The sequence below is a fragment of the Motacilla alba genome, chromosome Z, assembly GCF_015832195.1.
Source record: "Motacilla alba alba isolate MOTALB_02 chromosome Z, Motacilla_alba_V1.0_pri, whole genome shotgun sequence".
Lineage (NCBI taxonomy): Eukaryota > Metazoa > Chordata > Aves > Passeriformes > Motacillidae > Motacilla > Motacilla alba.
Window position 1 is genome coordinate 17,373,389 of NC_052046.1, and position 14,327 is coordinate 17,387,715.

At 39.7% G+C, this 14,327-nt stretch overlaps 1 protein-coding gene across 1 annotated transcript in view; it reads right to left on the reverse strand.

The window, feature by feature from the left end:
• IL6ST (interleukin 6 signal transducer) overlaps window positions 1-11,742 on the reverse strand; it is a 32,834-nt gene extending 21,092 nt beyond the window's left edge. Inside the window, exons 1-5 of the mRNA XM_038124069.1 lie at window positions 11,605-11,742; window positions 4,479-4,559; window positions 3,603-3,914; window positions 1,666-1,798; window positions 273-433 (exon numbers count right to left, since the gene is read on the reverse strand). Of these exons, the coding sequence (XP_037979997.1) occupies window positions 273-433; window positions 1,666-1,798; window positions 3,603-3,914; window positions 4,479-4,545 (673 nt within the window). The 5' untranslated portion in view covers window positions 4,546-4,559; window positions 11,605-11,742. The remainder of the gene's footprint in view (window positions 1-272; window positions 434-1,665; window positions 1,799-3,602; window positions 3,915-4,478; window positions 4,560-11,604) is intronic.
• Between the last annotated feature and the right edge of the window lie 2,585 nt (window positions 11,743-14,327).

Here is a 14,327-nt window from a genome sequence, read left to right on the forward strand (position 1 = left end):
ACACTATATTGCAGCACTACTATTAAAGTCTTTCAGGACCTGAAATGGCTGCTACTTTACACTATCTTCTAAATAAGACTATTCAACACAAACTTGCTATCTGAATTATGAAGAAATCTCTCATCATCCCTACCTTTGCCCAGCACAGTTCAAGCTCCAGTCAACAACACTTATGTAGTGGCCATAGTGAAGAAACATTAACATACCAGTTCAGCAATATACACAGAAGCAGCACTTATGTTCTATTAAAGCTTTAAGGGGCATATAGTTACCTATGTCAATGGGATCGACAACAAGATGATCAGATTCAGCCTTCCCAAGTGCATTTGTTGCTTCCACCCAGATCTCCGTATTAACAAAGAACTGAATATCACTAATGGTGCAAGAATTGTTTACATCTTTTGGTATACAGTCAGGAAAGATCTCTTCTGGCCTAAATAAAAGAAAAAAAACCCCTACAAGATTCAAAGCAGTAAGTTTGGTTTCCTTTAGAAAATATTTTAAAGTAGGTCAGAGTGATCAATCAGTTTATCTTGTATGGTTCCCTTCTGCCTTAACTTTGTAAGCAGAGGGAGGGGAAGAAAAAGTGGGAGTGGCTTGTTCAGCCAGAAATGCACGATTGCATTAGAACTGAAACCAAAACAAAATCTCTTGACTTCCACTCACGTATCTTCAAAAGCACAGAGCACTAAATAAATTTGCATAAAAACCTGACTTGGCTTAAAAAAGAAAAGAAGAACAAGAACCGATACAAAATTAATCAAAAGCAATATGGCCAGTAACTACAATGCATTAGAAAATGCAGTCAGTGCTACATACCTTCAGGAGTACAGTGTTAGAAGTGCAAAACAATTTCTCTTCACCATCTTCTGCTACACTAACATTAGACAATTCTAGGGGCATCAGGAAATTTGAAAAGCATTAACATTTTCTATCTGTACATATTTTCAACTACACCTGTTACTAAAACACTTCAGCAGAATGAGGTAGCTAGAAAGCTGTCCATCATCATTCCTGTCTCCAAAGCAATGCAACAATCCTGTTTACTCCATTTTAAAAGAGAGACCATCTAAAAGAGTTTGGAAAGTAACTTAATTTGCTTTCACAGGGGAAATATTTTGCTGAAGCTTTCAGGTTAGGATTAACTCAGAATAGTGTTTGTCCACAGTTCCTAGGAAGTGCAGACAATAACTTTACAAAACTCAGTCATTTTATGTTAGTTTCTCTACTTAGAATCACAGAATGATTTGGATTGAAATGGACTTTCAGAAGTCACACAGTCTGATCTTCCTGCAATGAGTAGACATCTTCTGCTTGTTTAGAATAGAACTGTCAACCCAGAAAAGTGTAAGAGTTCGAGTACAGCCCCCTATTATGAGATGTATTGTACTCAAGCCACACTAGTTATGTATTTGAAGAATAGAAAAATATGAGATTACTGTCACTCCAAGTTCAGCAACATAACTTCACGTCTGACTTAGAATTACTTGAATGTCAACTTCTTTAACTCTTCCTTTCCCCCTCATACCAGACAGACAGCAATGCTCCAAAAAACTGGACTTAACGTTAAGAACTCTTCCAGAGAATCAGGAATTTCAAGGACTGTTGGTTTAGCATAAAAATATTCTTCAGAATTATTTAGATATTCTATAGAGTGCTACTTACCAGCGGTATTTCAACCTGAACTGAGTATCCAGGAATGTATGCCTTCCAGGGTTCCAGGTACAAGTCATAACATATGTGAGTTTTGATACCTGATGCACAATGCAACTTAAGTTCTTGGGCTTCTCTGGGGGCACTGTACAGAAAGACATAGCAATAATTAACCTATGCATGCATTTCAATCCAGCAAGAATCCTTTTAAGTGTCCCACTAGAGTGACTTCTGTGAACATCAGCAAGTATTTAATTAATTTTTCTCTAAAGGATGTGGCAAAAAGTACTGGATACCATCCCACAAACAAAGTAAAGAAGCTTAAGAGCTTTGATGAACAGTAGGCTGTATAAGGATTCAGCACCTGCTAGTAAGGAACAACAAAGACTTTTCATTCTGAGGCAGAAAACCTTGTATTAACCATCTCTCATCTAAATATATTTTAATTCACACAGAAGAAAAATAAATTAATAACCACTACTGAATTGGCACATAGTGACTTTGCCAGTAACCTGAGCTCTATAAGCAATCTGATAGGGCTGTTCTCCCCCTGCTGTGGTATGGTAGAAGCTTGAGCTGCAAACCTGTGCAAGAAAGCTTAGAGATCCTTATCTATGCACTGTAGTGTGTAAGGAACTTCTTCAGAATGCAGCCGAACTATTTTCTTTCCCTCTTAAACTCAAATTATAATGTACGAGTTTGTTTCTATCTCCAATATTATCACTATTTACAACAGTATGAGGTACTTACAGAACTTTATTTGCTTTCAAGCCGAGTGCTAGTTTCAATAGAATCTTATGAACCTTACTGCTTTCTTACTGAATAACTGTGTTCTTCTCAAACCTGTTGCTAGTCTCAAAATTTAGTTTTCTTTAATTGACAGTATCAAAATATAATGGCTTTAAATAAAAATTCATCTCAATAATTGTAACATGAATTACAAATGCGGAATGTCATCTGTACTGTCATTACATTTATAATCTTAGAATAATTTATCTGTCCTCACCTTTCCATGTATTTTACCTTTTAAAAATATTTTTTATTTTATCTTTTCTAATACAATATTTACTCCTCAGAAATTGAAATGAAATTACTTTCCTGTGATCGTATTTTGTAAGTCATGCTACAAGCATATAATTTTAAATTGTGAACTCAAGCAGGCCTTTTGCATGCAGACCATTCACAACTGCAGTACCTTTTGCCATCACTAGGAGACAACATAATTCATCAGCCATATATATGATATTTAGGACACTACAACATTTGTCCTACTAGCAGGACACCAAGTAATTAAGAAGCAGCATTTATTCATGTGACTTTCTCAAGTCAGTCTTGTCTAAAAGCACTTGATCTGAACCATGCAAGTGCTATCATTCTAGAATAAATGAAGTCTAGAATAAATGAAGTCAGTCTAAAAGTATTTTCTTTAGAATAGAGGTAAAGGAATCCAAATATGTTCCATCCTTAAGGCAATTCAGGTTAGCTTTAGTGATATAGATGGACTAAATGTTTCTCAGTCTGTTAATGAAAAAACCATTATTTTCAAAATGTTAGTATGAAACCAGGACATGTCACCTAAAAGTATTTCCTCCTACTCTGATACAGAATGAAAAAGTACGGAAAAGTTAATTTCCTAATTCCTATTTCATTTAAATAGACATCTTTATTCTGTAATTAAAATCTGCTGCTTTTTGTTGTTCCTTTTTTTCCTATTTCAACACTGAAATATTCCAGAGTATTTCCTACTTTTTAGAAAACTTTCTTTCTTCAGTGCACATTGAGCAGCTGTGGCAGCATGTAATCTGACAATATTTTTACTCAATTATCCAAGAACTGAGGGAATAAAAATTAAGTGCCTAAAGATATGCACATTTTCTATTTTTGCATTTTCCCATTTCTCAGAAACAATTTTTTAAAGACCAGAATAAAACATAAAAAATGGTACTCACAGCCTACTGTAACTGTAATTCCATAAATGTTCTGTTCAATCTGTCCATCTGCTAAAATGTTGCATGTCAGAGGAGTAGCTAGTGAAGAAGTGTCATTAAATGTGACACTGGAAACTGTTCTGTTTATTTCACGATACTGTTCTTTAGGTACCAGTCTATTTTTAATCTTCCAGATAATCTGACTTGCATAGATATTGCCAAAATCAAGACAACTCTCATTCAGAATGCATAGTGCTGTGAAATTGGAACCAAGGGCCAGTACAGGTGACTCCGGGATGATGTGACCACATGACTGCACGAGTCCACCTGAAGCTAAAAATAAAACAGATTTTACATTTATTAAGAACTATACAACATTCCCTAACCAATATTGCTGATACATCACTAGGGCAATGTTAAAAACACTACATGTGTCTAAGCAGCAAGTTAAGTAGTTACCTGACAATAATAAAACTGAAACACATTAGTATACCACCATGAAGATTTAAGGGCAAAAACCAGCGTACTGATCTTTAGGCTTTGCAAAAGCATTTCACCAAGCTAGGAAAGCTCTATCAATAAATAGAGGCACATAAGAGAGAGAGGAAAGTCAAGGGTTGCATGTTTGTATCTTTTGAAGGAGGAATTTGTTATACTTGAGGTTACTCTTTTGACAAAAAAAGTATTTTCTATTAAGAAAGTTGGCATAGGAAAATTGGGGCAAGTGTGCACCCGTGTTGAGGTGAACTAGCGTTAGAAGACTAGGCGTGTCTATCCTAACACACCTTACTTTCTGTCCTCATCCAGTAAGTATCTAGACAAAAAGCACGCAGGTGCTTCAAACATTTGAGGTAACTAGTTCTATATCCTCTTGTATTTGAGACACAGAACTCTTACCGTCAGGAGAACAAATACTCAACACCAGAGAGAAGCCACAGGCCACCCAGTTCCACCTAGAAAACATGCTGCACCGAATTTCTGTAACAAGAGAAAGATATTTATTTTTAAATTTAAACTATTGCTCTTTACTTTAGATCAATGTCAAAATCAGATTTGTATGTGCTCTAAAATAATCTCACATACAAACACTTCCAGGAAAATAAATGTGTGTATCTTCTCACCTAAGAACAGGCAAACTGTTTCCATTTTCCTCACTGCTAAAACAAAATCAAATGCTTACTTAAAAAAAAACTAAGGCTGTTTAAACCTGATTTAATTACAAGTTTAAGAAATGTATCAGCTTTAGGTTTTCACACTGTATATGAAAACAAACTTCACTGGTAACTCTGCAGGAGGTTCAGTTAGAATACAGGGTGTAACAGTGTGGTTCAGGTTTTAAAATATAACCCTATGAATTTGGTTGTGGTTTTCATACTTACCTAACTTTCAAGGGCACTGATACAAAATCTTCAGACAAGGTTCAAAACAACTCACCACAAAACCACGTGTCTCATTCACAAGAGTGACTTAAAATACACTCAGGAATTACAAAGCACAATGCTTCCATATCAAGAACTGCTGTCTGCTATAGAAAAAGCACTAATTAATTCTTCAAAACTTTACAAGGGAGCCTGCAATTCCCCAAAAGCTGGAGTACATTTTATAACACCATACTTACTTCTGTATTGAGAGAGAGCCCACTCGTTCTCAAGTTTTGACATTTCTAGAAAACACTTCAGAGATACTGGAGCATTCACACAGTAGCTTCCACTCCCATTGTTATGAGGCTACTAAGTATGTTCCGGTTTTCTCAACTTAGAGTTTTAAAGCAGCCCTAAACTACGAAAAGCAAGTGACCACTCTCTACTAAGCATATGAGCCATATTATTTTTAGCTACATTTAGGCATCTTTACAGGAACAGGTAGATTGGCTTAGTGAAATAAGGCATTTAGTTCACAAGCTGATTTCTAGAAGCAGACTTCATGCTATTCTTACAACTAGAGAACTTAGCATAGGCTCTTGAGGTTTACTAAGATTTGAGGAGAGACAGCCTACAGCAACATTGTTTCCCAAGTTTTATTTTACACTAACCTGACAGAACTTCCTTGGAAACTAGTATTCTAAGCTTTACCCATAAAAGGAAACTCACTAAAAATTTTAAGGGAATTCAACAGTATTCCCTAGACAGGAAAATTATTTTTTATCAGAAGAAACTGCCACTCATGACAGCAAACATCCCTTTGCTTTGATTGCATGTAATTTACTTCATAATAGTGACAGACACAAGGTATCTCACACACATGCACACACACACACACATATATAAAAATATATATATAAAAGGATAAAAGTTTATAAAAGTAAAACTAGACACACATTTAAGCACGGATCACCCCCAAGCCAGAATCTCATTCCTTACACACCAACACAACTAAGCCATTTTTTCTTTACAAATCAAGATAAACAGTGTAATGTAAAGAAAATCTCTGTTCACAGGAACAGCTGAATGAAAGCAGATCTCAAACATTTATAGCAGAGTCTTTGTAGGGTTTGCCAACCTAGATGTCTTTCAGCTAGAACTTAAAAAAAAAGCCATTAGAATCACCCAGGTATCTTTATTTGCTTCTATACTCGTGAGTTCATTACATAAAGCCCACTGAAGTTTCTGTATAGAAACTTTACAGTAGAAACATTGCTGATTGAAAGACTTGATAAGTATATTAACAAGCATTTGTTTGTCACTGGAAGTTTGTTAGTTCATTTTTTTGACTAAATAACAAGTAGTTTGTCATCACACTGTAACTGTATGGCATTGAGAACCAAAAAGCTATTAATTTTTTCTATGTTCTACTTAACTACTCTCACTGGGTGGGATATAAGAACCACCATACTGCTTTAAATGCAATGAGTACTTGGATATTTATTACAAGGGTACAGTGAAATATCAATTGATTCTTGTTTATTGTGGAAGTAAACTGCCCAATATCTGAAAAATAAGGTGAATGAATTTCTGAATTAAAAAAAAACCAAAACAGCTAGTTTAACACATTTTTATAAATTTGCATGGTGAATACAACCAAATTCTAAACAGTATTCTCTTTTAGTTTAAATCACCAAATAAAACCAGCGCATAGGGATCTACTTTAATGACTAGACTTGTGCTAACACTTACCGGAATACTGCTTGTTGACCAAAGCCAATTGAGCTCTACTACAGATAGACCTTAGGATCTGTTATTTCAAGCAAGATTCATTTAAGTTATTTAACTGGAACAATTTGAGTTGCAGAAGATCTGAAATTCATCAGAAGCCTGAGGGCAGCTACCAGCTAGGTGGAAAGAAGCAGGAGCTTTGCTTCACTGCTAATTGCCAAAAGCTGCCAAACAGCAGCAGAAGCACCTTTCACACTGGACGGGAAAGAATGAAACAGACGTAAAAAGGAAAGTTTTTAAAGTGCTGCTTAATTTCTCTCCCATTTGCCATCATGCTTCATGCCACCTCAGAATAACAGCATGGTCACCTAAGCTATTACATCATTACAAAGTTACTGGTTTTCTTTCAGGTCATTATTTCATTATTTATTAAAGTCAAATAATATTTCCACAAAACTGTTCACTGATTTTCACACAAACAGTTATTAAGTATGGCTCAGGTTATTAGAAACATACTGCAAAGAAATTGAAAGAATAAATAACTAAAAAGCAACAACCAACTTAATAAGTAAATAGTAATTATCACACATTTTGTCCTAAAGTATTTTTCACTGGAAATTAAAATTAAATTACTATCTTCTCATATAAATGCCATTTCTATATTCAACTGTCTTCCGGACTTGAAAAACAACATTTCAGTTGCTTCAAGGAAATTCAGTCACACGTAAGATACTGAAGTTCAAATCTCTACTACTTTGCACTTTGGAAAGTTAGCAATTGTTTTGAGGGAGCAGATAAGCCCTCCACAAATCATACTACTCAATTCCACTGCAGTCAGCTCCTGAAAGGCAAGAGAATGGAGCTTTGTGCTCCATCACCTGCAAAGGAGAGTTAAGTGGAAAGCCACCCACCCCCAGTACTGAAACCAAGCAGCTGAAACTGTAGTGTCAAAGCCATGGCACAATTCAGCATTTATCTGCTTTAGGCTGTTCTGATGTATTTTACTTACCCCCACCCCCGCTGATCAACGCGGTTTCAAGACTGAAGCTACACACCTCTAAACCCACAAAGGGGCTATTACAATCTCTTCTAATGTGTGCTATTTTAAAACACATTAGTGTCTCTGGCAAGACTGATTCTTAATTGAAATTTAGTTCTACGGGAAAGATCCAGATTTACACCAGACACTTCCATCCATCTTGCCTACCTGAAAACCATAAAGAAAATTTAAAAAAAAACAAAATAAGTGGTGGGACTTAAAACTAACAAAACAAAGAACCATACTTCATATTAGAATACGGAAAACACTTCTATGCAAACTGGTGTTTTCTTCTCTGAGCGTGTAAAAATGCTCAGGTGAAAACAGCGCAGAAACCCTGCATATAAACTACATCAAACCTTTAAAGATAGTGCCATCATTCAACAGTAATGCTAAACAGTAACTGTACACAATTCACAATTCTAAGTCAGACTAAGCTGCTAGTCTAGACAACAGAAAACTCAGTTTCTTTCAGTCACTATGCACAGCTTAACCCAAGTTTTATGTTTTACTGACTGGTACAGTGTACCTATACACATCTAAGGTGAAAGCTGAACCCAATGCTGAATGAACACTGAAACAGCTGGCCAGTTCAGATGCCTTCTATCAAAAACAAACAAAACCAAAGAGCCAAACCAACACTTAATACTATGCAGTTGTTGTGGATCACTAGGTGAAGAGGCAAGGGAGACAGAGAAAGAAACTGACTTTAGAAGTTTGCCAGGTTGTTCTCATGGTTTAGTGGCCAAAGATCAAAATCCATCAAAATATTACTGAGTAAAACCAACATGGTCAATTTAGAATGCTGCTGGTGACAGTCCTTAACTCACAGAAAAGAAATTAACTCAAAGAGGAAAAAGAGTGTTAAAATGCTTTCCTTATTTCCGTAAAGACAGACTTATAAAACTCGTATGCCACGAGATTATCCTATTTAATATCCAAATAAAATGGGACTTCTATTATTCTTCATATTCTGCAGCCATTTTGAAAGGAAAGTACTAAGCCTTTATGTCTGATCCATAAATTGGATCTGCTTCATGCAGTGTCTCTGAAAAGCTAATAACCCTAAAATCACACCTTATATGCACAAAGAAGCAAGTGTTGAGTTTTAAGATCAACCTGTGACCAATAGTTTGTGAAGAAGTATCAGGCTTTCATGCAAAACAGGTATCACTACTTCTTCTGAGCAAGAGAGAAATCTTAATCTTATTTCATAAATCATGAGATCTGCCCCAAAATGAACACAGGGATATGCCATTATATAATGGGTTATCTCTCCATTTCAGAGAAGTCGCAATTCCTGTCCAAGTGACCTACAAATCACCATGTCAATGTAAAAAACTATACCTAAAATAACATGTACTTGCCAGCAAAGCCAGCTTGGAAGTCAGGAAGCATAGATAACACCACAACCACCACCACAGGAAGGTGTTCAGTCTATTATGGCTCATTATCACATCAATCACAAGAGACCAATGGTTGCGGGAAAATGGATTTCCAGAAATTCCTCAAAACAAACTCCGAAGACCCATGTTTACAGCTTCAAGAGGTAATCTATCACTAGGAATCCACATAGCTCAGGCAGACAGAACCAGGGATGCTTCACAAAGCAGCTGCTGCTTGAGGTTTTATCACAAGCCAGACTGTACTTAAAGCCATCAAAAAGCTGTAACTATCCTCAAGGAATTTTGATTACCCAAACCGTAACTGCTTTCTAATTAAGCGTATTTAATCTCTAAGCCTCCTTCCTTCCTCCAAGCTTATTTCCTTCTTGGAAATATTTATGAGACTCAAAAAACAACAGACACATCTAAGACAAGCACTTGAAAATATTATGTAACATTATATGAACAGAATATTCCGAAATACATTTTTGTATTTAAAATCTCTATATACAAGGGATATGTCTATCCCTTTCACCATCTAAGCAAGTAATTTCTCTACTGTACTTATTCCTCTGCCTTTAGAAGGAGGCTTATCTTTGTAGTTTTAGTAGAGTCCTCAGAACAAATAATATACAGAAAAAAAGAAAACCAAAACAGGTACAAAGTTTAAAATGACTGAAAAACCTAACTAGAGGCACCAAATATTTGCTTGCAACAATTGAGTTCTTTCTGGTACCTTCTTAAAACTGTAAGTCAATTTCTCTGGAATACTTCAGAATTTTTTCACAGCTAGCAAGTAGTTTTAGTTCAAATATCAAATTAATTTATACAAAGTAATGTCATAGCACTCAGTGTTCGCATTTTGAAATCAAACTTCCAGACTGATCACAAGCAGGGCTGCTTCTCTAATCTAGACAGTTTTTGCTAATACAAGAATAATTGATTTTAAAAATGGCCAAAAAGGTTACCGAATTTCACATAACTGTGTGAATGCTAATCCTCCAGACAAGCAGCATGGGAACAGTATCTCCATTTGGTGTACTCTCTTATCGATGTGCATATCTATCTTTCTCCTCCACCAAAAATATTTATTTATTGATGTTACTCGAGGCACCACACTTCCAGACATATAAACAACATCCAAACAATTACTTTGAATATTAAACTTCTAGGGAGTAATCTCAAATTTTCATCATCCACATTTACATTCTTATTGTGCTACACCAACATATAGATAAGTCTGTTCAGAAGTTACATGCTTTGAACAGTATATTCTACGTGCCTCTGAAAGTAACAGCATATAGGAAGCACAAATGTTGTATTTCTATAGAAAAGAGAGTATAAGAAAAAAGACGTTAACGCCCAATAGTATCCAGCTTCTTGTGAAGGTTGTGGATTCCCTTTCTCCCTCTGTCCCTCTGTGACAGAGCAGATCACTAACGAGAGAACTATAATCCCACACAGTTCTACTACCTGGTTGTAGAACTACAACTATGTGTAGAACTATGCCTTTAGAATGCCTCAGCAGTAACATGCAGCCACCAGCTGACAAACCCCTAGTCAGCCTAAAACAAGCATGAAAACTGAGACTGGGAATTATTCCCCTCAATCCTGCCAAAACACTTGGCAGCCTGCTTTCCTTTGTGCCTCAGTTTCATCATCCGAGAGATGAAAATAATAATGCCGATTTTTTTTTTAGGGAAAGCATAGGAGCCCCGCTACAGGGATGACTAGCGCCCAGGACCACATGGGAAGTAACCAGACGGACACTGTACCCGCTCCTCCCTAATTCCTCAGGGAATCCCCTCCAGTACCTGGACCAGCAGTAAGACAAAGTGTGCGTATCTTTAAAGGCAGCAGTTTTCTACCATCTACAGGCAACAAGAACAAACAACTTGCGGTGACGGCAACAAAACGCAAATCTCTTCATCAAGGAAATGCGCGTCGGTGCCACAGCCACGTTTATGCGACAATCGAAAAAGCCGAAAGACAGGAGTCCCGCGAGGGTCGCGACACCTTTGCCAACTCGGCCGGCCGGCACTAACCACCACCGCTCTGGGGAAGTGCGCAGACAACCTTCAGCCTAACCCTCCGCGCCACGCCGGCGGCAGGGCTGCGGATAGGGCCCGGCGGAGCGGCCCCGCGAGGGGCTCGGCACCCTCAGGCCCCGCAGCGAGCGGCCCCGGGCGAGGCCATGTTGCGCTCTGAGCGTCACCGCCGGGGGCAGCTTCGCCGGCGCCGGCGAGGGGAGGCTGGACGAGACGAGACACCGCCGCGGGGCACGGCTGGCGATCGGCCCGGGAACCGAGTGGCGCAAGACTGCCGTTCACCAGCCCGCCCCGGCCCGTCTCCCGGACTGCCCTGAACGAACGCCCCGCTGCCCCCGCCCGCGGCGCACGGCCCGGAGGAAAAGGACGGCCCAGCACGATCTCTGCCGGCGGACGTCCCTCAGGGAGAGGACGCGGGGGAGGTGGAAGGGAAGGGGAGCCCCGCGCACGACCGCGCACCTCAGCTCTTACCCGGCGGCGCCGCCGCCCGCGCTCCGCGGCCCCTGCCCCTAAATAGCGGCACGGCCGCCTCGCGCCATCGCGCCGCCGTCCCGCACGCGCGGCCCCGCGCCCGGTCACGCTCCCGCTCCGCCCCAGCCTCCGCGCGCCCTACCCTCCTCCTCCACCCACGCCGCCATTGGTCCGCGGTGTCAGTGACGTCATGACAAAGGGCAGGGCTGCAGGAAGGGGCGGGGCTTCCCGTAACGCGGCGGCCGGTGCCAGGATCCCGCGGGCGCGGGGGGCGCGCGCGGGGGGCGGGAGCGGCGGCGGGGGCCCTGAGGGAGGCGCTGCCCCTCCCCTGCAGCGCTCCAGCCCCTCCGTCGGCCGTGCCAGACGGCCCCCGCAGGGCTGTCCCATCAAGGTGTGTTTTAGCTCTGGGCGGCAGCCGCGGGACGCCCGGCTGAGGACGGCCGGACCCTAGCCGGGCCGCAGCCGGCCAGGACTCTGGAAGCTTCTCCTGGCCCTTGCCCGGCCGGGCCTGCGCGAGCGGCGCGGCGGGGGTGTCGTCCTGAGCAGGCTTGAGGAGCCAGCGGCCTTCCCGGCGTTTCGCAAGACTCCCTTGGGAGTACGGGCGGCTGGAGAATGCTCTTCTCAACAGCTGCCGTGCGAGCAAAGCGCTGCGATCCAGAGCAGTCTCGATGTTTCAGTCCCTGCAAATCGGTCAGGATTCCAGTCCCTGATGAAGGTGTTTGTGGAAGGCTAGGTTGCTGAGGAATGGTGCTCAATATAGATCGTTAATATGATCATGACCTGCCTTAACTTGGACATTTCTTTATTCAGTAACTCTGAAAAATTACTTTTGTTAGTCAGAATAATGTGCTCTAAGATGCTTTCTTCATTCCAGAGTAATTTTTTTTTAGTTCATGAGTAAGAAAGAACAGTGCCATGTCACAAGCTTGATGCTGAGAGTGTGAAAGGAGGCTGTTCCTAATGAGGAAAGTGTGAGACATCTGATGCATGCCCGAGTTTCTTCCTGCCGAATGCTTTGGGGTTTTGCCCCCTTAGTTCTTAAGTTATATTTGGGCTCAAGTAGGATATGAGGTAAATTACACTACTAGTTATATCATTAGACGAGTGGGCAGATGGGCTAGATAAAAAGACATCTAGTTTAATACCCTGTTTCAGGCACTGACGTGCTGCAAATAAGACAAGATTTGGAACTTCGGAGAAAGACAGTGGAACATAGTCTGTTTCTCTGATTATGCTGGGTATACTATCTCAGATGACTTCATATCCAACAAAAATGTTGTTGCTGATTCTGAAAATGCTGAATTTTTTCTGTGTAACAGAGTAAAGCTGGATGGACACTTTTATGTAGTCATTTAGTTGCTCTGCTTTCCTAACAACAAAGTTGTCTGTACTTAAATAATTTCTGATAGGTATTTATCTAGTCTGCAGATTAAATTAATTAATTTATGTCCCTGCCTGCAGCTGATGCTGTCTAGTAACCTTAGATATTGTAGGTACTGCTGTTTTCTCCCACTGGTGGTGTCTGTGCTCAATAGACTCAGTCCTTTCCATTGCCTCTTACAGAACTTTTGGTGTTCAAACCCTTCCTAAGGTATCAGGATAAATGACATCTGCAGAATAAGTTTCAGAGTTTTTTCAGTACAACAAAAGCATTACAGTTGGTCAGTTTTGCTTTCTCACCAGATAATGGTTAGTATGTTTGTGTCTACATTGATTCTGGGTTACAGTTTGTGCCTGTGCAACTACAGTTTGATTGTATAATTGGTAAATTTCAGTGTGTATGGATATGTTTCAGCATCCTCAAAAAATCAGTTTTTGGCAACAAAACTTTAAGTGGAACCCGGCTCTAACTAGAAGGACTGAAAAAATAATGTTTTTTCTCTTGTTTTAGCCTGTCTTCTGTCTCTTGTACAATCACTTGAGTTCTGCTGCTAAATAGACATTCCAGAAGTAGACTCTTCACTCTCCTCCCTCCCCCAGCCAACAGAAAGCCTCTTATGACATTCTTATTCTGAAATCCTATAGCCTGAAGCGATTCCTGGTCTATTGCCAGAACTTGTAGTACAATCCTCCACCTCCCTTCCAAACCAGACAGGCTTCACTTACATATGACATGCATTGTAACCCTTCAAATACGCAAGCGATTGTGTATTTCACAGACTGACTATGGACACAGTGTAAAACTATGTACACATATCTGAAGTTGTGATGAGAAACAAAATAATTTGCTTGCAACAGTACCTAACTTTTCTGTATTGACACAAAGTACGATTTATTCATTAACAATTCAGTTTCCAAAAATCTGATTGTTCTTAGACACCAGCCACTTAATGATACAAGCAGGTAAAAAGTTAATAGCATTATAACTGCCACTGGATAAATTAATGACATTTGGGATCCCTAGTAAAGAAGCTGTTCAAGCATGTTGTGAAGTACCTTTTCTGCACATGGATGATTTCCTGGAAAGACTCTTTAGTTTGATTTACTGCTTCATAGTCTTCCCTACCGTTACATGGTTTTATACTGTACTGTGTATGTAGTATAGTACTGGTATATAGGTAATATAAGCCATAACCATTAACCAAATAACCAGTTCTTTAAACTTCCAAATACTGAGAGAAATGAAAAATTCTGACCACATTTTAAAAATGTTGCTGCCAGCTAGCATTTTAATCTGCACATTGAATAAAGCATTATATCAAACATTTATT